At 38.0% G+C, this 25,412-nt stretch overlaps 1 protein-coding gene and 1 long non-coding RNA gene across 2 annotated transcripts; one reads left to right on the forward strand and one right to left on the reverse strand.

Moving 5' to 3' along the window:
• Positions 1-775: 775 nt before the first annotated feature.
• LOC126386551 (Golgi SNAP receptor complex member 1-like) lies at positions 776-25,253 on the forward strand. The gene is made up of 9 exons (XM_050038959.1): positions 776-848; positions 1,972-2,092; positions 2,799-2,874; positions 3,295-3,402; positions 3,557-3,648; positions 6,378-6,452; positions 23,459-23,488; positions 24,497-24,579; positions 24,836-25,253. Exons 1-9 carry the CDS (start codon positions 806-808, stop codon positions 24,958-24,960), a joined length of 753 nt encoding a protein of 250 aa, XP_049894916.1. The 5' UTR covers positions 776-805; the 3' UTR covers positions 24,961-25,253.
• Positions 18,219-19,278, reverse strand: LOC126386557 (uncharacterized). The gene is made up of 4 exons (XR_007569518.1): positions 19,023-19,278; positions 18,826-18,927; positions 18,582-18,683; positions 18,219-18,403 (listed from the first exon to the last, which is right to left on the reverse strand). It is a non-coding gene; the product is annotated as an uncharacterized LOC126386557 (long non-coding RNA).
• Positions 25,254-25,412: the final 159 nt, after the last annotated feature.

The raw sequence follows: 25,412 nt of genomic DNA on the forward strand, positions 1-25,412 counted from the left end.
TGGGCATGTGCTAGAGTCTTTTGCACATGGCCCCACACCTGCCTGTATACAGTGGTTAGAAGCTGTCATCTGTGCTAATAGGTTACATACAAGTGAGTGGGATTCATCATTCAGCACACCTGAGTAAGAGCTGATTTGAATGGTTAAGCACATCTGGTGCATCTGGAGTTGACTCCTCGCATTTTTTCCCCTCTAAACTGCAAATGAAGAGAAAATATAAAAGAAAATTGAGATAATGTTGCTGCATGAGGCCCACTCTTAGAGATTGAATTACAAGAGCCTATAATGTAGTTAAATTAACTCCAACTTATCCATCTAAAACATTAAAAAGCTACCTACACATTAATACACCATAACACAGTAATAGCCTATAATAAAAGCTGTAATACTGTCATAAGCCATTCTGCCAAATGAGTGTTTTTACTTTTAATACTGTTAATATTGTTAGTACATCATACTGTTGACGGGCTACTGTTCTATTATGCCTTAGAAATTTAAATGCAGAACTTGTAATTGGGATTTATCGTGGTGTTAATACATCTTAAATAGCCTAGAAGAACAGCCATCATCATGGAGCTGTCTGGGAAAACAATTACCAAGTTTACCCAGTGATGAGTGTATTTCAATCATCAAGCAATAAGCCTTTTAGGCCTCTGCTATCATGTTTCACATTTAACCCTGGATAATGATCACAGCCTGCATGTGATTAAGGAAGTGGTGCACCTGCGGCAGGAAACCACCAGAGAGCGCTGTGGCTCACAGGGGAAATTGCGACAGTTGTTGCCACTTGACGGCTAATGATGACATGTCAACAACAAACATGGCAACCGGCAGCAACTATTGGGAAGGTAAATTATGTTACAACGTCTGATTTAAAACAACTGTTCGCATGTTTGTATTTTATTGTTCATCGCCGATTCAGGTCAAACATATTTAACATGTCCCGTAAGATGTTGCGACAATAAACGTCATATCCGCTCGGTTCTTTAGCTGGTTATAAGCTAACCTGTTAGCTTGTTAGCCGTTAACGTCAAACTTAAAAAGTTAAGAGTTATTAAAGCTAATCCTTTCAGCGGACTTAAACGGTACCAGAGTTTGTTTAATTTGACATGGTTGTTTGGCCCCTCTTTACCTGTTAGCAGGAAAAATGGAAACAAGTAAAACAAAGCAGCAACATGTACAGATTTATTCAGAGGTCCAGCAGCGTTAACAGTAGAAACAAACAAAATCAGAACATCCTAATGCACTGTTTCGTTTTTACTCATTATTGTTTAACCTAGCATAGATGTTTGCACCTACTGACATCCATTTTTGACTATAAAATCGATTAACTCAACAACAAAGGAATGTTTACTTCACATAGCTTTCATTTTCTAATGACTTTCATTTAGTAATCCTCTCAATTGAATTATTAATGCGTACTGATTCATCCACAGGGATTTATAGCCTCTACAGCTGTTCACTAAAACATTCAACACTTTTGCTAAATACTGAGAGTCTTCTTGTGTTTACATCAATGTGGCTCACATGGTGTAATGTCATATCTAGGTCAGGGTTGGAAATGAGCTCTTTTTGTCTATCTGCCACTGTAGCTAGTGGGTGTCAAAAGCTACCAGCCACTCAATAGATTTCCTTTGCTTGTTTGTTTGTTTGTTTTGGCTGGTAAGTAAAGCTAAACTAGCTACCACTTGCATATTTTACCAGTATTTGGCTGGGGCCAGTTTCCAACAGACTCTGGGTCAAATACTCAAGCCTGTCTTAAAAGCCACGCCATGCTTAGCTTGTTGGTGTTACTGTCACACTGTGGTGACAGTATAAAAATAAACTATACCATAGGTGCGATAATAGCAGAAGTGATATGTTATAATTATTTTGCAGTTTCTATATGATGCCTTCTACTATTCTTGCGTTTTATTGCCTGAGTTTGTTTGTTTGTTTTTTGTTTGAGTGTTTCTTTGCTTCTTCGTCCAGATTTGCGTAAACAGGCCAGACAGCTGGAAAATGAGCTGGACCTCAAGCTGGTCTCCTTCAGTAAGCTCTGCACCAGCTACAGCAGCAGCAGCAACCGGGACCAGCGGACAAGAGACAGCAGGTCAGCTGCAAACCACTCACTTCATTTTAAAAATGTGGATGCACTCTGACTTTTTCTGACCATAAATATAGAATTTTACACAATTAGTGCAATTGTTGACCTCATGGTTTTAACAAAGCATTATTTTTACATTTCTGCTGAATCACTGATGACTCACAATATTTGAGTAATATGATATTTAGTGTTTTGAGCAATTTGTAATTTTATTTGTCGGCTAGTAACTGATAGAGGATTATCAAGAACACAGTGTTTTACCATTTTAAGCACCAGCCACTCTTCTTTTTCCCTGGCAGCATTACAGTAAAGTGATGTGATTTTCTGAACTTACCTGACCATACTAGATATTCTATTATTTGCCTTTATCCACTTGTTCATTACATTCACATTACTGATGATCATTGATCCAAAAAAAAAAAAATCTCTCTGTGTAAATATTTCGTGAAAGCACCATCAGCCAACATTTTGTTGCAATATCAATATTGATGTATTTGGTCAAAAATATTGTGATATTTGATTTTCTCCATGGGACCAAGCCCTACTTGCAGTTTTAGAAAATGATGTTGACATTTCGTTTTTTTCTCTTTTGTGCTGCTGTAGCCTGTACATATTTAATTTCTTGTACTGTATTTTTTATAATTTGCATGACAAAAAAGTGAGCTTGAACTTAAACATTAGCATCCTTCTCCATTCCCAATTCTCAAATCAGGTCTGATTCTGTTGGCTCATCTCAAGACAACATGCTCGTGGCCATGACTACTGAGCTGGAGCAGCTGTTGGCCAATGTAAGTCAAATGTCACATATATATGGTCACTGACAGCCATAATTAAAGAGGTTTTAGGGTCTTCTATGGATGGAATTGATGGGATCCCAAATATATACAAATGAATTTGATTTATAATTATTTTTCTGTTGTAGAAAAAGTGTGAGCAGCCAGACAGAGCTGATTGTGTCATCCTGTGTTTTTATAAGCTGCGAAAACTATGGTTTATTTTGGAGGTTGCACAGACTATATCAGAATTTCTGTTTATGCTAATTATGTTACATGTTTACTTTGAAATTTATTTTACTGTAGTCTGATAGTCTAAATTATAATCTTGCCAAGTTATGCAATTCTTCTGAGTTGTTTTAAGATCGTTACCCCCCGAAATCATTGTTTTTGCAGCTACTTATTTTTAATGTCATCTTTCTTTTTCTTCTGCAGCTCACAGCAGTCAATGACAAGATGGCAGAATACACAAACACACCAGGAATGTCATTACATAATGCAGCGTTGATGCACACCCTACAGAGACACAGAGACATTTTACAGGTACATAATGTACAATTGCTTCACTTTCTTGTGTTACTTTCTCATACTGAAAAGTGTTTCAACTCCACGTTAGTCATTTTAAGTACTGAAAAAGAAACATTTGTGAAATTGAAATATGTTTTAGCCTTATTTTGGTTTTTATTTGATCCTACAGGACTATACTCATGAGTTCCACAAAACCAAAAGCAACTTCTTCAGCCTGCGAGAGCGAGAGGACCTACTAGGCTCTGTCCACAGAGACATTGAGTAAGCACCTTAATACATCTTTTGACAATACATGACTTTGTCTAATGTTAGCAAATATAATCCTCTAATATCTCACACTATTCACCACAACTGTGTGGGTTGCCACTCTTGTGCAGTTTTGTGTGTTTTAGATTGGAACTGTTGATAAAGAACTGACAGTCCAAAATACAGTTGCAATTGTCCTCAAAAGATCCAACACCTGTCCTGATGTCTTTGCATCGGCTGCCAATACAAGCAAGCGCTCTCACACAAGCTCTGCAGAGATTTTTAAATCCAGGCTGAAAACACAAATTTTCTGTGTCGCTATGGCCTCCCTTTATTTCACTAGCTGGGAAATCATCAACTGAGTTCTTCCAAGTAGCTTCCTCATTTTTGTTCTATTGAAATATGAACTTTATTTTTAATTCTCACCTCAATCCTTTTGTTATATTAACATTATTACCTGTATGTTTCGGGCTCTGCCTCCGGTGTGTGAGTGCATTTCTACATGTGAAGTCTCATGTTCTCCTGTCTTGAGAATTGCACTTTGATGTTAAATGTTTAAATCGACTGTAATTCTCATACTGAGTGAATTGGGGTGCAGCGTCCATCAGGAGAAGTTCACTGATCACTGACATGTAATTCTGGTTAAATTTATCTACCTTTGATGCAGCTGTCAGTTGTCAAGTTTGATTAAGATGCAATAAGGTCTGTAACTAGTGATTATTTTAATTATTAATGCGTTGATTATTGTCTTGCTTAATTATTTGAGCTATAAAATGTCAGAAAATAGTGAAAAATGCCTGAACCAAGTTCTCAGAAAAATTCAAGAAGCACGTCTTATCTAACCAACAGTCCAGAATCAAAAGATTTTCATTTTACTATGATAGATTAAAATGAGAAGATGGAGCCAGTGAATATTTTTTTTGGTGCCTCTGCTTATTAAATGACCACATGTGCTAATAGATATCAAATTGTTTGTTGCAGATTGATATTCTGTCAATCAACCTCAACCAACTGATCATTTTAGCTCTAAATGCAACATATGTGTTGTTTAAAATAATATATTTTATTGAAGCCTTGGAAATGACCTGGGAAATATGGTTCAGACTTTTCTTGAACATTAATGTCAACAGGAACAAGATAAAAAGATAATAGAAGTCATGTTATTTATATTTTTTAATGGGTACTCTAAATCGCTGTGTTGATTTTGACCATTTCTTTATTTTTATTTGGTCTATCAGAAGTCTCCCAACTTTACGGAAATGTAATAAGACTCTCTTAAGTCTGCGTTATGTTGGTATAGTCAGTCTTTCCTTCCGTGTTCCTTAAGTCCCTCCACCCTCTGTCTTTCCTCCACTCTTCTCCTCTCTATTCTTTTTCCTCCTCCTCCCCTGCTGTGGACACCTGCTATGTTATCCTTAACCAGGAGGAGGCAGAAATGTCCAGTTGTTGCTGAATTCCTCCACCTCTTGATAGTCTATATAGCTTCTATCATGTTTCATCCTCTAATAAGAGGCACCTCCTCTTATTAGCTTCTCTCCCTTTCTCTATCTGTCTCTCTCGCCGTCTATATGTCTCTCTCTCTGTCTTTCTTTCTCTGGGGATAACTTTCCTAAGTGCCTTCTACAGTAAATCAAACCGCAAGGCTTTCATTCAGCCCAAACTAGGGGAGAGTGGTTACATCTGGCCTGACTGATACAGAGAAATGCTTCACCAGGGGAGGACAGGGAGAGCAAGAGAGACATTGTCCTGCTCTGGTATTGACGGATTACAGAAATGATGAGATTGAATGTTAATTATTCTCATAGAGGTGAGGAATGGAGGGACAATGAAGGGAGGGAGGCAACAGAAGAGATAATGGATGATGAATAGATGATCAGTAGAAATAGGGAGTGGATGGTGTAAATAAGAGATGGACGACAGAGTTGTGGGTTAAGCAGAGCTGATCACTTAAAAGCCTTAACGCAGGAAGTACATAATCAGCATCCAGGCATCTGTTAATAGGAGGGAGGGAAATACCTCTTTCAGTCTGAAGCAAAGGCTGGGGAAAGGTTTTTTTGGTGCTGACGTAAAGCTTCAAACAGGGTAATGCGTTTACTTTAGGCTTTCATGAAGCACCACCAAACAGAGCCCGCCTGGGTTCAGACCTTTGAATCCACCCACTCCACTGAGTTGACTGATTCGTCTGAAACAGCAGCTTCTTGGTTGAAAAAATAAATCTATTCAATGAGTGCCATGGCGGGACTAATGCTGTTGTCAAGGTGTTCTCATGCTGTGTGCCGCAATGAGGAGTAATCACAACAAAGGTGACAGCTGTAGACAAGAAAGCTGCTGCTATTGAGGCTGTTCTCAATCGACAAGTAGTCTCAGTATTTCCCCAAACTGTAGTCTGTTTTACTTTCCCCACTTTTAAAACCCAGGTTAAACCTGTGCGATGGCATGGCTACACATCAGTGTCGACTCAAAATGTGGTTAGATTCAGGTTGGTCTCTATTGATTGGGTAGGGAAACTCGAATCCCCCTCCGTCACGGAAATCAGTTTTCTTTTCTTTTGATAGGTAGAAAAATACACAGTTATCAGTGTGAACTCAGCCAGGATGTTTTTCACACAAATTAAAATGGTGGTCAAAAAACATCTTACCATAACCTTAAACAAACCCATTCTTGCCCAGGACTTTATCCTTTACTATTTGTCAGTCCAAATCCCCATGATTTAATGTTTCTTTCTCTCCTGTCTTCTCACACAGGTCCTATAAGAGCGGCACAGGAGTGAATAACAGGAGGACTGAGCTCTTCCTAAAGGAACATGAACATCTCAGAAAGTAAGAGATTTATTAAAAACAACTTATTACTTAGAAACACAACAGAACAGCAGGAAATTAATATTTGTGTTGTCATGAAGGCTGAGGGCTACAGCTATATGAATATTCAGTATTTTTTATTTATTGGCATTCTATTTATTTGAGTGTTTGAATTCTGAGTGTGAAGTTTGACTATATGTGCTCGTATTTGTGTGTGGTCATGTGTATAGTATATGCATGCGAGTGGTTTACTGGACATGTTTTTCATCACGTTACCTCATGGCCGGTAATATGTTTCTCAAGCATTTTTCATAAATGCACTCAAATAGAGGAAGATTGACAAAAAGAGAAAGTAAAAGAGCAGAAGTAAAACAAGATGTGGTGAGGAAAAAAGTTTGAAAGCAGAAGACCATGTGTTCCCAATGTCAGCAATCTGGTCATCAAAACGAGAATAGAGAAAAGGAGAGAACATTTCCTGAATCCTTATCAAACTTTTGTGGCCCCCATCCGAGTCCTTTGATACTGGGAATCTGCCACTACAGAGTCTGACCTACCTAATGTGACATCTCTTATTTTTTCAATTCTAAAATATAAGGTATAGGCTTTAATGATTGATATGATATAAATTAAGTTAAACTGGAGAATGTGACTCCAGAAATGAAGACGGTAGAGACTAATCAGTTGTTGAAACTACAGAAACACTCACTCCACTCACTTCTGTACAGTGGTGTTACAAAGTAAAGCTTCTTCCCTCACAAGGCAAGTTACTCAGAATTAATATTTATTAGGTTAGACAGCATCAAACTGTATAGCTCGGCTGTCAAAAAGGAAAGCTGCCCTGCAACACTCGCAGGCTGAGGTGGATAAAACACAGGAGAGTACAGTAAATTAAGGATCAGATTTTGATCTGCTTTATTTTAGCCGACACTGATCCATTAAAGTATCTTTATCAGGTTGTCCTGATACTGATCCTTCAGACTGGCTCAGGACATCTCTAGTTTTTAGGTTTCTTAGTAATGTTTTAAGCCGCCATGAGCTTCCAGAACAATTCCAGTGCTCTGTGTTATACATTCGCGCAAAAGCGCTTCGGGGTTGCATTTTTGATGTATGAAAGGCGCTATATAAATAAAGTTTGATTAATTGATTGATTGATTCTTCAAGTCCGTTAACTCTGCTGGATGATTGGACATGTTCAGGTTTTTTTATTTAATTTGTGATCTGTTTATATCTCTGTACTGTGACTATTATTTCTTGTTAGCCATGCTAAATATGGCAATGACTGTCCGTTGGCCAGTCGGATGGTCTGGTCTGGTCGAGACTGAATTATCTCCCTTAATTTAATAGATTAAAATAAGATTTTGTACAGACATTAACAGCCCCCAGAGGATGAATCATAATGACTTTGGTGATACCCTCACTTTTCATCTACTACAGTTATCAGGTCAGTTTTTACATTGGTATTTCAATAAAGATATGCAGAGTATTAATAAACAAACACAGAACCAGTAAGGACAAAAAGACAACCCTACCCACCCATCAACCCAGGAACAAACTGAGAGAGCCAGACCAGTCAAAGGAAATCTTATAGACAAGAATGAAAAAAAATGTATATGCAAAAAAGAATAATTTAAAAAGAGACAAATGAGGACAAATTAATTAACCTGTGTGACATAAGTAGGGGAGTGTAGCGTGTTTCATTACAATTTTTCAGCTTCCATATTTCCTACAAAAGTTGAAAATTGCTGGCCAGGTGGCAAAGAAGTGTACAGTTGATCTTTTAATAAAACAATGGATTTTCTCCAGTTGTAAAATACATAACATCCTTGATCCAATGTCCATATGTTGGAGGTGAAGAGTCCATTTACACAGGATGAGCCTTCTGGCCAGAAGTGAGCAGAAAGAGACAGTGTCTGTTTGGGCTCTACTTAAGTTGACATCTAGAGGAGTTACTCCAAAGACTGCCATGGACATAGCTTTTATGCTTTCAAAACTATTTTCACTATGTTACCTATAATTAAAGGTTCTGTATGTAACTTTCTAACACTATTAATTGCTTTTTTATTGCTAATGTGTCAACAGTCTGTGAGGTAACCTAAAAATTGAGACTGTCTCCGACTGTCTCGGTTGCTTATAGCAGCCTCTGGGCTGTCACTTCTATGTAAAGGACTCAGAGCGAAGTTTCCCTGAAAATACAAGGGCTGTGATATTATGTGCAATATCGAGTGCCTTGCCTCTTTCTTCAGCTCAGCTACAGCACTAACAGTGTGCAGCAGTAGCTAGTGTTAGCTAAAAGAAATGGAGTCTGACTGACCGCAGTTTGTGTAACAGCGTCAGAGAAAGGTGTCACTGATAAAAAGGATTTTCTGAAAGACACATACAGAACCTGTAAATACTATATATGTCAGTTATCACAGGTTAAACTGTCCAAAATAGTTCAATAAAGACAATTATCTCCAACACAGTTTATTCTGAGACAATAGAAGGCAATCAACAGAGACATTTAAAAACAAGTCTTTTTCTACATCATGATTGGGGTGTTTTTTGTTTGTTTGTTGGTCGTCCATGGTCGTTTGGACTGGGATTTCCTGAGAGAGAGATAGAGAAATACAGTTAAAATAATAATGCTTTTAAATAACAAAGTCACACCTATAAACACAAAACATGTATGTAAGTGTGTCCTTGTGACAACTAAAACTCCTCCTTACATTAGTTAATGTTAATACTGTTCCCGAAACCAAGACCTTCCACGCTGAAACCAATCCCTGCCTGTGTCACGTTGCCAATATTTATTTCAAGTCCTTTTCCTCCTGTTGATTCACAAAGAAAAATAAACCGAATTAGATCACATTAAATGTTAATCTTTGATCTGTAGCGTACAGATTCGAGTCTTGTACATAAGTCAGTCTACAAGAATCTTCCCAGGACTCACCATTCACATTGCAGTTGTTCCCTACACCGATGCCTCCTACATTTGCTCCAACTATCATGTCAGCCATGTTGCCAATACCTATTTTGACTCCTTCTCCTCCTGTTAAAAATACAAAGAAAAGCAAGCATAGTACAGAGTATAAGTTTTTATGTAGGAATCTACCCATTACTGCCAAACTTCTCAGCAGTGGGAGAGAAAGAGCTCACCCATTACGTTGCAGTTGTTCCCTGCACCAATGCCTCCTTTGTTGGATCCGACATCCATTTTACTTACGTTGCCAATATCCACTTTGACTCCTTTTCCTCCTGTTGAAATACAATGAATGACACAAAGAACAAAGTCACTTGAAATGTTAATCTTACTCACAGCTTTAGAGTGCAGACTCTGATCGTATTACATGGAGAATGACTTAGAAATCATGAATGTGCAGATTTTTATTAACCTCCCATCAATATGAGACACTCACCGCTCACATTGCAGGTGTTCTTTGCACCGATGCCTCCTACATTGTCTCCAACTGTCATGTCAGCTATGTTGCCAATACCTATTTCGACTCCTTCTCCTCCTGTTAAAATACAAAGAATAACAAACAGAACAGAATCACTGCTAAATTTTTATCAAATCTGTACAGAATGTAGTTTATAACTCAGGAGGATCTGCCCATTTCAGCCAAACTTGTCAGCAGTGGGAGACGAAGAACTCACCCATCACATTGCACTTGTTCCCTGCACCAATGCCTCCTTTGTTGGATCCGGCATCCATTTTACTTATGTTGCCAACATCCACTTTGACTCCTTTTCCTCCTGTTGAAATACAATGAATGACACAAAGAATCTGACCCACAGCTTTAGTGTGCAGACTCTGATCATATTATATGAATAATGAACATGCCGATTTTTATAAACTTTCCGTCAATATGAGACACTCACTGCTAACATTGGAAGTATTCTTTGCACCGATGTCCCCTGCATTGTCTTGAACTGTCATGTTACTTACGTTGCCAATACTGACTGCTTTCCCTCCTGTTAAACACAGAAATAATAAATAGATGCAACTACTATTACTGCACAGATTCTAACCTCAACATGACTTATGAATCAGAAATCATGAACTGCCCACTTCTGCTATCTTGACCGCAATATAAGACACAGAACTCACCGCCTGCATTGTCGACGCTCCCAGATGCAGTTAATCCAGAGCAGCCTCCACTTCCACCTTCTTTGTGACATGAGCTGCCAGTTTTTGGCTGGGGACCTGTTCCTCCTTTTAAAATACAGAGAAGAAATCAAAAATTAGCTCTTAAGGGACAGTTCACTCCAAAATCAAAAATTCTTATTTTTCCCTCTTAGCTGACATGCTGTTTATCAATCTCAATTTTTTTTGGTGTGAGTTGACTAGTGTTGGAGATATCAGCTGTAGAGATGTCTGCCTTCTCTTCAATATAATGGAACTAGATGTCACTCGGCTTGTGGGGCTCAAAGCGCCAAAAATTACATTTGAAAAACTCAACAGCAATGTCTCTTTACAGAAATCATCACCTGGTTGCTCAAGATAATCCACAGACCTTGTTGTAAACAGTTTCATGAAGGAACTGTTTTCTTTCTACTAAACTACAGCTGATACACCTGTATCACTGCCCAGAAGGAAGGGTGCATCTACTCATGAATGAGAGGTTTGTTCCCGTTCATGACATGAGATGTAAACATTAATGGCGTCCTCCTAGTTCTGTGGTGCCACATGAGCTAGCAGTAGATGCATGCTTCCTTCTGCACAGTGATAAGCTTGGTGGGTGTAGTTCGGTAGAGAGAAAATAGTTCCCACATAAAACTGCTCACAACAAGCTCTGTGGATTATCTTGAGTAACCACATCACGATTTCTGAGACATTGCTGTTAAGTTTTTAAATGTATTTTGTGACACTTTGAGCACCACAAGCTGAGAGCCATCTAGTTCCATTATATTTATCACTGCCCGCTCCTCATCTCTACTTGAAGCAAGTGGCACAGAGCTACATTAGCCGCAACTAGCATAACGCATCAGAATCTCTGACCACACTGTCAGCTGTAATGTAGCTGCCGGGTTTTGACACAGAAGAAGAATGTGTGGAATAAAAAAAGACAATATCTCTAAGTTTTGATACTTACAAAAAACCTGTACTGTGAGTCTGACAGTGTTATAAAAGTGCAATGTTAAATCAGTAGAGTACTCTTAACAATATGAGACACAGAACTCACCACTCCCACTGCCAGTGCTCCCAGAAGCAGTGGATCCAGAGCTGCCTCCACCTCCTGTCTGACTTGAGCTCCCAGTATCTGACTGGGATTTTAATCCTCCTTTTAAATTACAAAGTTAAAAAAAAAAAAAATACATAATCATACTCTCCCCCAAGCAATATGAAATAGCTGAACAGCATGCTTCTACTTTCTATTTTACAAACAGAGCTCATCACTGATACTTACACCAACTACAAACTGACATAAAGATATAGAGATATGAGTTTGAACTCACTGCTAATATTAACATTGTTATCAGAGCCAATCTTCCCTTTGTTGGTCCCAACCACAATGTCCTTGCTGTTACTAATGCTGTGTGCCATTGTTCCTGCTGAAATCTAGACAGACAGACAAAAAGTAAAACAGTCTTTGTCATAAAATGGATGCAGACAGAACTCTCAGGCAAAAAATCACTTGTATATACTACAACATCAGTTACTGGACCAGTCTGAGATGTAAATGTAAAAATAGAAAATATAAACTTTAAAAGATAATAAATGTGCTGCACGTCAAAGATAGAGCAGTTAACGTTGACACATGCAGTTATTGTCTTACCTTTGGTTTCACACGTCTGTTCTGTGCTTGTCGATATGATGAGAGAAGACTCTGCTTTTTTAAGTGCCCAGCACATGTGTGTTGGTGACTTTGAGGGATGGGAACTTCCTTATAGTCAGAGGATGTTTTGTTTGTTCTGCAAAACTTAAATCATCCCACAGAGTCTAAAGGGGGTTCTCTAACACAGCTGCATCAGCTGAGATTAATAACTGATAAACCAGAAGATTTATTAAAGATTATACTGAGAAATGTTTAAAATTCTACTATTACATTTTTTAAAAGTATTGATACCAGTCATTTTATCAGCCAAATGACTTTACTACTGAAGAGGCATTTGTAGCTTTTGCTGTATGACTCTTTGAACTTGAAAACACACCAAGATATGTATAAATATAACAGGAAATAACTATGTCGGCTTGTTAAATGCTTAAATACTGTGTCTGACATTTGAAATATACACCTTAACAAATACACACAGACATTCATTTACTGAATATAAAAAATAAAATGGACAGGAAATGTTATTTAACATTTATGTTTGAAATGTTTATAGGAATTATTGGTAAATGGCTCAGTTTTGGGCTCTGTAATTCAGTGTTGTTACTGACTTTCAGTGGAGTCATTTGTAAAGACATAAGCATACAGTATAATGTGTTAATATGTTTTGTCCAAATTAATGTTTCTGAAATTCAGAATTAGCTAATGCGTTAGTGAAGTGTTTGTTTTACTGATGTGAAAAGAATATGTGTAAGGCAACACATGATAGGCAACTGAAATAAATATGAATTTCAATATTATTTACTTTTGCAAATACTTGCTTTATTGTGACACACTGTAATGACAACTGCAATGTATTGTTATAATTATTGTGATATTTATTTAAACCAGATCGCCCAACCCTAGCTTGACATTATTTTTACTGAATGGGAACAGCCAAATAATAAAATATAAATATATAAAATATGCTGCAGTTAGTTTTATATATTATATATATGTCCTCAATAAAATAGTTACCTGTCCAAAGTGGTCTTAGCCAGCAGTTCAAAGTTTTAACATGTTCAGTCCTTTGACATTAATCTCTTTTCTCATATCTAAGTGTTGGATGTTATCCTGAGCACAGATAAAAAATATTCTGCAAAAAATCCCTCTGAGAAAAATGAGACATATTTGCCAGAAATAATTCTCTTGAATGTTTTATTGTCTTTTATCCAGAATTTAACTAAATCACATATTAATTTTGACATTTAGTCACTCTTAGTCTGTGTTTCCCATAATGACTGATCAGTGATCTGTAGACTTTGCACCAAAGTCATTTTATTTTATCACTGCGTGAACTTTAAATAAAAATCTCGGTGTTTATTGATTGAAGATATTTTTCATAGACCCAGCCGGCCTCTGCAGCAACAGTATATGCCCCTTTTATTATGGCACAACTAAGTCATAACCGGTGCCGACACTTTATTTGCAAGTTAAAGGGAGATTATGAGTGTGTGACCACTTTATAGTAAATCATTTTAGGTTAAAACTGGAATGCATAATAAGATAACCCAACTGCTCGTTTGTCAGTTTTTCTGACAAAAACAATATCACAAAGACAAAAAAACATATGAAACAAATTCATGACAGTGTTTGTAAGAAGGACAAACACTATAAGAACATTTCCAAGGGTCAGTTAAATGGTAAATATTCAGTCAGAGATAGTCTCATACAGCAAGAACTTTACTTTATTTTCACTTGTATTTCTTTTACATGCTTCTGATGAATGACATTTTCTGCCGATTTGAAATCATTAATTTAACATTTAACAAATGGTGCATCATTTTTGGAAGAGTCATCTGTTGGAGGGCAACGTCCTAAAAGGGAGAAAGACAAAGAGAGTGAGAACTATTAAAAGACTGATGAGAAAATTCAGATTATATAGTTCTACAATGATGCATTCACAATATGCAAACTTCTGATAGTAATGAGGCATGTAAATCTCTGACTTCTTACCTCAGCTGATGTTGACGCGATTCCCTGAACCAATGGATCCTGCGTTACTGCCAACTACAACTTTAGTAGTGTTGCCAACACTGTCACCGCTTTTTAGTCCCCCTGTTAGAAACATGAGGAATGATAGAAGAAATTAAAAGTTAACTACAGAAACTCTGTTGCCGTTGAGATGCTGACATCTTAATGCAAGTAATGAATCAAAAATAAACGGTTGTTCGTCCCGTGTGTGGAGTAACTCACCTTCTATTTTATAGGCGTTCTCTGCTCCAATGCGTGCTTTATCTGTATTTTGCCCCAAGACAGCGATTTCAGAGGTGTTGCCCAGAGCAGCATTTTGTCCAACACCTCCTGTAAGAGTGGTCATGAGAGAAAGAGATTCAGTGAAACTGTCAAGACAAGCTGACAGAAATCTATTGACACACTCAGATTTACCTGTGACGTCAACAGCATTTTCAGAGCCAACCTTCCCTGCATTGTCGCCGATGACAATGTTCTCAGTGTCAGCAACTTTCGCCATTGTTCCTGCTGAGATTTAGAAAGTAAAAAGTGATTGTCATACAAATGGGTTCAGTCAAAATGTTGTACCAAGTACCAAGTGTACGAGAGTGTGTCGTAGCCTCAATGACAAATGCAAAATAAAAATTAAGATAGTAAATTTGTTGCATTTAAAAGACAGCAGTTGCGTCAGAAACAGATACACATGGAGTCTTTATCTTACCTCTGGTTTCAGTTGTTCGTCCTGTGCTGTGCTGTGAGGTGCTAGTTGTGATTTAAGAGGAGAAGTCTCTGCTTTTTATATTTTTCTGCACGTCTTACAGTTTAGGAGGAGGGGCTTCCTTTGTATGGTTAACAGGTATTTTGTTCGTTCAGCAAAACTCTTCTGTTCCCACAGTCTCTAAAGAGGATGCGGGATATTTGTCATCAACTGAGGTTCAATTTCAGGATTTTTTTGTTTTTTGAAATTACACTCAGAAATGTTCACATGTGACATGTGGGCCCCGTGGTTACAGAGCAGTGTCTAGCACATGACAGAAAATGTAACATTTCCTCCAATCTTCTCTGTTCAAGGAGCAAGTTGTCATTACAGGAACTCATGAACAGCACTGCATATATCCTCACTGTCAGCCATTTATCTACAGAAAGTTGACCAAATTTGTACTCAGTAACTTGCTCAACATTATATTTTGTAAAATTAAAACAATTTTCAATTACTGTGGAGACATGACCACATGCTCTTGGAAGAATTAGCTTTGCTTGCCACTGTCTATGTAGTGCTGAATTGCTCTATACAGTAGCCACAAAATCAGTGGAATTCATGATTTGTTTAAATTCAGTTTAATTCCTTTAACAAAATCTGTGAAATTAACATGTTATCATGGGTCTAGTAAAAGAAGGAACAAATATCAATCAAGTACATGTCTGATAGTTTAAACAAACTGGACATTATTACTGTATTTGGAAACCGTGGATTATTTAAAACATTAAGCAGGCGATTTCAAGGCTATTTTCAAGGCCAATTTAACACAGTCAAAACAAACATTTGATATATCCACATGCTAAGTGACTTTTTTGTACCAACATGCAATGTTTTTATAAGCTTTTTATTTTTTATAAATTACTCATAGAAAATATTACGTGGTTGTTCACAGATTTGAACACAAATAGTGGCGTCTCTACACCTCTAATAATTAGTTTTCGCCAATGCTGTGACATCTGATGTGTTGGACTTAGATAGCTCTCTCTGTGTCTTTCATCTGTGTAAGTTGGCCCACTATTTTCTAAATCTGTATGTTTATTTAAGTGATATTTCAAAACAGACACTGATATCCATTTGCCATGTAACATATCATAGAGACAGAGCGCAACGCGTCACACTCTGAAAACCACGCCCACCCAACTGTTGGCACCACAATATGCAACCAATGGCTGAAACGCTGACAAAATGCCTGTAGCTTACCAGCATGTGAAAGGATAATTTTAGCTCCTCATGTCTACCAGAGAGGAAAAGTTGCACCAACAAACTCGATATTGGCGGTCTGTATCAGTGTCCCTCCTCTTTACCTTGTTTACCTTGGAGAAATGATCCCACTGAATGACCAGTAATATCATGCTTTGATATTTACTTTTTCATCGAATTACCAGGTAAGATCATCATTTAAGTTAAAAGATAAGATAGCATGGATAGCTTCAGCCTCTACAGTTTGTCTGGTCAAATTAGCAGAATGCTTGCCTCACATAGGCATACTGAGTGTCAGTCCCACAGTTTTCCTCATATCCTCCTGCTGTTGCCTCGTGTCTTATTGCTTAAAAGTTCAGTTTTTTAGTTAGCAAGCAGCTGTAAAAACTAAGTTATGGAATCTGTGTTGGTTGTGCATCCCACCACAAAGTAGCTTTTATGCATTTTTGTGTTGTTTGCTTGCAGACGATAATGTCAATGAAGTCAACGATGAATTGTTTTCTCGTCTGGTTGGGGTGTGACTTAAATGACCTCTGTCTCTATAGTCAGTAGGGTTCAATCATCTAAACATTTAATATGAATTAATTTCAATTTCAGACTTGGTACTTTTTTTAATGTTCCATACTGACGCCATAGGACCACCACGAGTCACCAGTTTGAGCTCTGCCATTAACCTGAACTGTGACTTCTGGTTTGGTGACCTGAAGCTTCACTTTCTGTATGAGTTTGTGGCAGCGGAGAACTAAAACTTGTGAATCAGCAGTGTGGTGACTGGGAACAGCATAGACATTTATTCATGAAGCAACTTTTAAAAGTACTGTTGCATGATCCAGCAGCCAGCAAGTTAAATGCTATTGCTGCTATTGTTGCTGTTGTCAAAACTTACCTGGGAGTTATTATGTTGTTGGTGTGTGTTTTTGTGAAGGACACATTATGTAAAAGAGAGAAAACGTCAAGTTCAAGTTCCTTAAATATTAAAAGATTCACATGAAGTGTTATTTTAGAGCAAGGGCACATCTTTGCCAGAGCAGCTTATTTGAATGATCTTACTGAAGCCAGTTTTTAATTGTTTCTTTTATATAATCCCCTGTCAAGCTTTTTCCTGAAAATTTTAACTTCACTAAGTAAGTAGCATCAGACGCTCAGTCACATCTCTGTTCATAGGTTTGGATATAGCCCCATCTTGCTGCGACTCTGTCATAATACACCGGTTTACTGGCCTGATAATTAGGCTGAGCTGTAATTTCTCTCACTTTATTTTTAATTTAAAAAAAAAAAAAAAAAGTTTATTTAAAACACGATAATACTCGAAGATGTGGGGGTCAATTTAGAGATCTATAACCAGGCTTCCAGTCTAAACCCACCTCACCTAAGGGGGAACACCACAGTTATTAACATTCATTCTGAGGGGACCATGAGTGTCAAATTTCATGGCAGCCTGTCTAAAAATTATTTTAGAAAATTTGCTAAAAAGCACAAATGTCACTCTGCTGGAAGCGCCACAGGAAAAGGTCAGGTGATCATAAAAATCAGGCGACTTCATCCTCTGGGGACCATGAATGTTTGCACAAAATGTGATCATAATCCACCACACTGGTGTTGAGATATTTCAGTCTGGACCAAAGTGATGCCCGACCATCCCCAGAGCCACACAGCTAGCATGGCTAATAATAACCCAGATGGTGCTCAACTCATTAAAAAATTTAGAAGCAAACTGTGCTTTTGAGACATTTCAGTCTTTTGGTTTTCACAGAAACAACATAGAATGACATCCTTGATCTAGCTGACTCTGTGGAAGTCTCATTCTTGATTTTGTTTGATTGTGTCTTGGCCTTTGAAACAGTCAACCACATCCTCATTGATACACTTTGACAGTGGGCTGGTTTATCTGAGGCCAGTCAAGTCGTACTGTAGTTGGTTTATATCTTCATTGAACAGCAAACTTTGAGTTGGTGATCAGATGTCTGATGTTTTGATTAATCAGACTTCTAATATCTTTCCCATGTTCCCAGTGCTCAGTTTAAAAATGGAAAGAAAATGTGCTGTGTCTCTTTTGACAAAAAGAAAATAATGTAAAGACAGTTTCATGCTGCATATTGACTTTATTTTCATTTGCTTTTCTTTAATATTACAACACATGATTTTTTTTTATCTTTCCTGATTTCCAAGCATCAGTCTGTCATTTGTTGTCATCATGTTTTAACATATTTCCATTATCATACGTCATTTGTGGCCAAGTGGTTCATGATCTGTCTGAGAGCAGTTTCCTAAGAGAGGAAAAAGTGGTGGAGAAAGAAGGTAGAGCAAGATAGAATAAAAAACATTGATTAGAAATAACTGGTGCATTAATACAAAGTATTAACACACACAAGCATGTTATATGCACACACACACATTAAATATTGTGTCCTGTGTGACCAGTTAATGTGTGCTCTTCCCTCTTACCTCAGCTAATGTTAATGCGGTTCCCTGAACCAATTGATCCCGAGTTGTTACCAACAGTAACATTACGCACGTTGCCAATATTGGACTTGGCTGGGATTCGTCCTGTTTAAATACCAGGAATATGAGAGAGTGGAAACAGTTAACCGTACTCAGTTATGTGCTGTAAACATCTCTGAATATGAGTAATGAATCCAAAATAAACCACCACCCACTTTGCCCAGCCATATGAGAAAGGATAACCCACCTGTCACAGAGTAGTCGTTCCTTCCTCCAATGCATCCTCGGTTCGTTCCAGAGACATGAATGTTGCTGATGTCACCCAGAGAGACATTTACTGCAGTATCCTCTGGAGAGAGAAAACATCAGCGAGGACTATGTTATGAGACTCCTACAGAAAGTTACACTTTAGACACTCAGATAAAGATACCGAGCTAAACTTACCTTTAATAGTGAGCTTATTCTCTGCACCTATCTTCCCTTCACTGCAGCCGGTGGAAAAGTTTCTGTTGTTGCCAGTGTAGTAGAACACTGGTCGTGCTGAAATGTAGACAAACGAGCCTACAAAGATGAAAACAAATAACGAAATAAAACATAATGTGCTGTTAAATCCCATGGCAGCACTCTGACTGCTGTGTTTTTGATGTTTGTGCATTAGCACATCTGGAGCACAGCAGCAGCTTAATGTGTAACTTGTAAATGTAAACAGACTCAGTGAAGACAGAGCAGCTGACCCAGACATGAAGCAGAGTTAGAGACTGAAAAATGTAGAGATGGTTGATTTTTAAGGAAACCGATTCAGTCCTTTGTCAGTTATAATATACAGGTGTGACTCTGGTCTGTATTTCATAAAAGGTTTTATTGATTCAGCTTATGTCCTCATATCCACAGAATCTAAAAGGGGGGGTGTTTGTTTAACAGAGTTACATCAACAAACTTTCAATAGTGAAACCACCTCTTCATAGCAAGAGGAAATATATTTCACACATTCTTGGAAAAGTGATTATTGTTTGCAACATGCTGAGATTCAGTTCTGTACTTTGAATGTTATAGATATTTGATACTTCTCTAAGTGGCATTGTGAAAGGGATGGCTGCTTATAGTAATCATGTTCTCTTCTCTGTTAACGGTGGCCCGACTCACCATTTCTGTTTAAAATTAAGGAATTTATGACACAATTATTTAGTGTACTAAGTTGTGGAATTATTTGTATGGCTACATTGATTGATAAATTTTATGTCGGACATGTGAACCAAAAATCAAAACTAAATGAAATTAATGATAAACCTATACAACAAACTGAATGAATAGATTCTCATTTACAACTTAAATTTAATCTTACATGATTGAAAGGAGTAGGAGGAGGTACACACTTATCTATTCCTGTGTCTGCTTGAGTTCCACATCCAGATCATTTAACAGTTACACTCCACACATTGAAACACACACACACACACACACTTCATAGTTGTCTGAACAGTTTTTTTAAATGAAACTTTACTTTCAAATCATAACCATTATGTCAAAGAAATGTTTTTTGTATATTACCTGGTAGTAAATCAGTTCTTGCTTTATGCATAATACATATGTGCTGTCTGACCCATAAATGTAGAGGCATTTGACTTTTAGAACAGAATGTAAGTGTGTTCACAAAATCCTACATTATTAACTATCCTTATGGCCCTTTTTTGTGGTATGTATTATGGATGTAGGGTGTTTTTGTAAGTGTTGCCCCATAGCTCCACGCAGTAACTTAGATACAGCAATACAAGTGAACAATAAAGAAGGTACAGTGCTTTGTGATGCGGAATCAGAATAAGATTTATTGCCAAATAGGTTTTCACTTACAAGGAATTTGCTTTGGTTTTTGGTGCAAATATAAAGCGTACAATAAATATATTAAGAGGAAATAAAAACAAGCTTGCATGTTTTATATGAGGTTTCCAGCAGATTTTGTGGTTCATTACCTAGAAATTTATTTTCATATACTCTCTCTATATCAGTGCCATCTGTCCTCACTTGTACCTGAGTGTTTATTTACAAATTCTAAACAGCATAATCTTTGTTTAGTGATGATTTGTTTACGTCAAACCTCAATTCTGATGTGATCATCTCCAAAAGCTGCTTTAAATTGTCCCCAGAACAAAACAGATATTGGATACATTTGTGGTATTTGTGTAGTGCCAGTCAGTCCTGGTGTGTTTCCCAGTGGACCCTTAGCCCCGTGACTAATTGTAATTAACCATTACTGTTGTTCAGCCTCTCAGCCACAACAAACCAGAAGTGTTTCCCTTAAATGGATCTTTCTGTGGCACATTGTCTGGCCGCCACAAAATGTAAATGCTGTCCGAGGAAACATGTTTAAAATTTTTAGTACCACTCAACTTTTAACCATTCATGTGATAAAATTCTGGCCATTGTGTCTCTGACTCGGTCACTGTATTTTAAAGTTTTTAAACTGAAGGATGCACAAAAATGCAATTGTGTAATCAAGTACCATCAGTTTGAGGACAATGCTGGATGTAGAGAGTAACTTAGAGTCAGACATTTTTCTGTGGTCTGGGCTTTGTTTTGTTGATTCATTATAAATGCTCATTTTGTAGAGTTTTACACGTGAAGCTTTACACTTAGCTTTACAGTTATGGGGGGAAAAAAACAACCACTAAGACAAACATGTAGAAATGTTTGCCCTCAATCCAGCCTCATATCACACTAGGTAGACATCTGTAGTACATGAAATGTATTTTCAGTTGACTTTTAAAGCTTTGACATTTGAACTGTTGCAAAAGTGTCACCACTGAGCCTCATACAAACCCCATTCACAAACTGGTCATTAGTTATAAAAGTAGGAAAGGAGTTTCAAATAGAAAGGTAGTAACTGATCAGGGTTCCCACGGATCTTTAAGAAGTCTCAAAAGGCTTTGAATTAATGAATCTGAAAATAAGGCTTTGATTGATATTAAAATGTCTTAAACTAATCTTTCTAAAGTCTTAAAAATTAAAGATTTCCTGAGTAATTTTTATGCCTCGCCACCAGAGACAGCTGTGGCCAGAGGCATTATGTTTTCAGGTGGTCCGTCCTTCTGTCCCATTCTCATGAACGCGATATCTCAAGAACGACTCGAGGCAATTTCTTCAACTGTGGCACAAACGTCCACTTGGACATTATGATGAACGATTAGATTTCAGTGGTCAAAGGTCACTGTGACCTCACAAAGCATGTTTTTGCCTATGACTCAAGAATTCATGCAACTTATTGTGACAAAAATGTCTAGAAGGACAAAATGATGAAGTGATGACATTTTATATCCAAAAGGTCAAAGTTCAACTTCAATGTGACGTCATAACGTTCTGCAAAACACTTTACTGGCTGTTACTCAATGTCATAACTGAATTGGTGACACTAATCTTGAGTGTCCACCTTGAATTTAAGATGTGTGTGAAGCATCCATGTTTTAGAATATGTAACGTCTTTGCAGCAACATCCATAATTGTAGCATCGACAGCTGTCATGATTACATATGAGTCTGGATTGATGTGGATGTCAGCTTGACTGGTTTGTGGAGGCATACAACTGCAAAGTGGTGGTTTCTATTAGTCTTCAGTCTAATTTTCTGATGTGCGCAAGATCTCAAAATAATTGGTTACATCCATTTTTCTTCAATAATTTACAGAATCTCTCTCACATTAACGTCATGCAGATCAAGATAGCAGCACCAATAGCACTCACATTTTGTTTCTGGCTGGGATGCTTAGAGCAGAGTCTGCTAGCTAGCCTTCACTGTACCCTGGAAGACATGGGGATGTGCAAATTCAATGAAAACTGGCTATTTCATCAAGAGTTTGTGGCATGGCTGAAACCAGTGCAAGGCAATGTAGACAAGGCTTGGTACATTTTATGCAAAAAGTTTTTCAAATTTGGCACAATGGGAATCGAGGCAGTGGAATTCCACATGCAGAGTGAGAAACACAACAACACTTTAATTTTGGTTATTTAAAAATTGGTCTTAAATGTCATTCCAAGTGGCATTAAAAAAGTCAAAAGTCTTAAATCTAGCTTGCCTCAAGCTGTAGGAACCCTGTGCTAAGTAAAGAAATAAATAAAAGGAACATATACAAAAGCAAGACGCTGCCTTGCCTGTAAAGAACAGAGAGAAAAAGCAGAGCGCAGCAGTAGATAGATAGTGGGAGAGGTGGACGAATAGATGAGGAGGAAGTATAAAGCACAGTATTGATTTTTGGTCTCCAGTGGAGTCGGCCAGGATGCATGCTGCTGACCTTATATGCTCTGCTCAGCTTTAGACCGAACACTTCATTTTTCTGTCCGTCACTTATCTCAGCAGCTAATGGCAGCTGATGTAAACCGCCTTTGTGTTCTCAGTGCCGTCCATCTGTGTGTTCATTCTGCTTATATGCACCTAAAACAAATAACACAGGGTTCACATTACCATCCCGAAATCTATGTGTTAGGAGAAGTTATATTATAGAGATTAATTGGCTTCTGCTACGATGGAGGTTTGATTTGACCAATCAGGTTCTGACTTTCCCAAAAATCCTCCATTAACCAGCACTTTTATCCTGTCTCGCAGGAATCACAGGAAGTGCTCCTTTTATGATAATAGACTCAAAGAGCTGGGTGGTGTTATGGTGTGGGCTTTCCCTGTGTCCCACTCTGTAATTTCTTGACTCTTAAACCAGGAAATATATATATGTGTTTAATCATATCAAAAGGTTGTATGTTAAAAGTGATGAATGATGGGCAGCAAAGAAAAAAATGACATTTAAGTACTTTTTAAAAATGACTTTAAGTTGTGAACGTCTTTGTTTAAGACTCACCTGACGTTTCATTTTTTCTCCTTTTTTCCGCTTCTTGTTCACAGCTCAGATAGTCTTATCGACAATGCAATAAGGTAAGCTTTATTGCCTCGTTCACTCTCCTCCTCTCTCCTTTTACTCCCACTCACTCAACTCAGACACACACATGCACACACACACACACACATCATAAGCAAACTGCACATTCAGGTCTATTAAAACAGGCCATCATGCCTCGCTGCTGATAGCTCCTTAGCTGAAACGTTACACTTAAAGGAATAGTTCATATTTTTTTAAGTAGGGCTGTATAAGGGACTTGTCCATGGTGAGTGTATTACCTAGAGTAGATGTCGGTCAGAATGCCCCCAGTGAGGAGAAGCAGGCTGCCCGACACAGAAGCTGAGCAATGAACTGTTGTGAAGGGGTCAGCAAGAAAACATATTTTAGCCACCTTAAAAAGCCCACCTAAAAAAGTCAATATCAGTTCAAGTGTGTGCTATATATAGATTTTTTTTCACTGCTTTACCTGACTGCCAGACAGCCCTTTGTGACGGGGAAGTGAAGCTGTTAAATCGCTCCTCTCAGACTCCATTGAGAAAAACAGTGATTTAACTTCATCACTGACAACCAGAGCAGCTGGACTACTGCTGCTGTTAGTTCTGATTCACCAAAGTTACACAATAACACAGACTTACTAGGAGTTTGAGGCAGTGGTTGACCAGCAGCTCCTGTGTTCAGTGAGCCACAATTACTGTTTTTGTCAATGGAGTCAGGTGGCTTTTACGAGAGAATCGGAGCGTGCTGTCTGACGGATAGGTAAAGCACTGTAAATGATCTCAGCTACTCTTATGTTTTGCTGCTGGCCCCGTCCACAGCAGTACACTGCTTAGCTTCCGTGTCGGCACTGCACAGCTTCTCCAAACTGGGGACACACCAACTGGCATCTATTGTGGGTAATACACTGACTATTTGTAAGTTCATCCTACAACCCCACTTCATCCTATCCCTACCTCTTTACTATGCCTTTCATGGTTACGCTGTGAAGACATGTATGTGCCTCTTTTCCCACCAACTAATCCCTCCTGGTTTCTTCTTCCCTCCAGTATCGCCATGGCTACCAAAGAGAACATCACATTTCAGCGTGGGATGTTGAAGTCCATTCAAACCAGGGTCACAACTTTGGCTAGTATCCTTTAATCATTTTAATCATTTGTCCTCCTTTTCTCTTCACCGTCTTTACTTTGTTTCTTCTCTGAAGCTGATAATGACCAACTGCAGCAGATTTACACCATTAAGCTCCATTTATTCCTCTTCCTGGTTGTGTGAGGAGCTCTGCTGATGTATTTTCCCTGCTGCTTTCTGTATGTTACTCACTGCGAGGAAGGGAAGGCTGACTTGATCTTAATTATTTTCCTTCACCACACTCCCCCCCCGCCCCTCAGATCGTTTCCCCACCATCAACAGCCTCATCCAGAAAATCAATTTGCGCAAGAGGCGGGACTCTTTAATCCTAGGCGGGGTGATCGGCGTCTGCACCATACTCCTGTTGCTCTACACTTTCCACTGATTCGCCGATCGACTGACGGACTCTCACTTTTGTTCAGAACACAAAGAAATATTCATTGTATCTCAAGACTTTTTAAAAAAGTTTTCATATTGTAATTTACTCTCCTTAAGAAAGGATTTTATTTTGAAAAGAAAAATATATCTCATTAAAAACAAAGTCTTAATTGAAATTGTCTCATCTGTCAGATTGGAGAGTTTATTTATTTTCTGAATTATAATAACATTTCCATTGTGGGATTTATATATTGCTGCTTATATCCTGTTGTAATTTTAGCTCTTTATAAATGAATGAAGTCATATTTTACTGGGACTGTGTACTCTTGATGTCAAACTTCTTTATACGGTACTGGCGGCGCCTCATGAAATAAAGGTGATGAGCTCACATTCAGGTTCGTCATGCTCATTCAAGTTTATTTCCAACATGCAGAGCTATGGCACAGTAAACCAGTCATA

This window comes from Epinephelus moara, chromosome 3, assembly GCF_006386435.1.
Source record: "Epinephelus moara isolate mb chromosome 3, YSFRI_EMoa_1.0, whole genome shotgun sequence".
Classification (NCBI taxonomy): Eukaryota; Metazoa; Chordata; class Actinopteri; order Perciformes; family Serranidae; genus Epinephelus; species Epinephelus moara.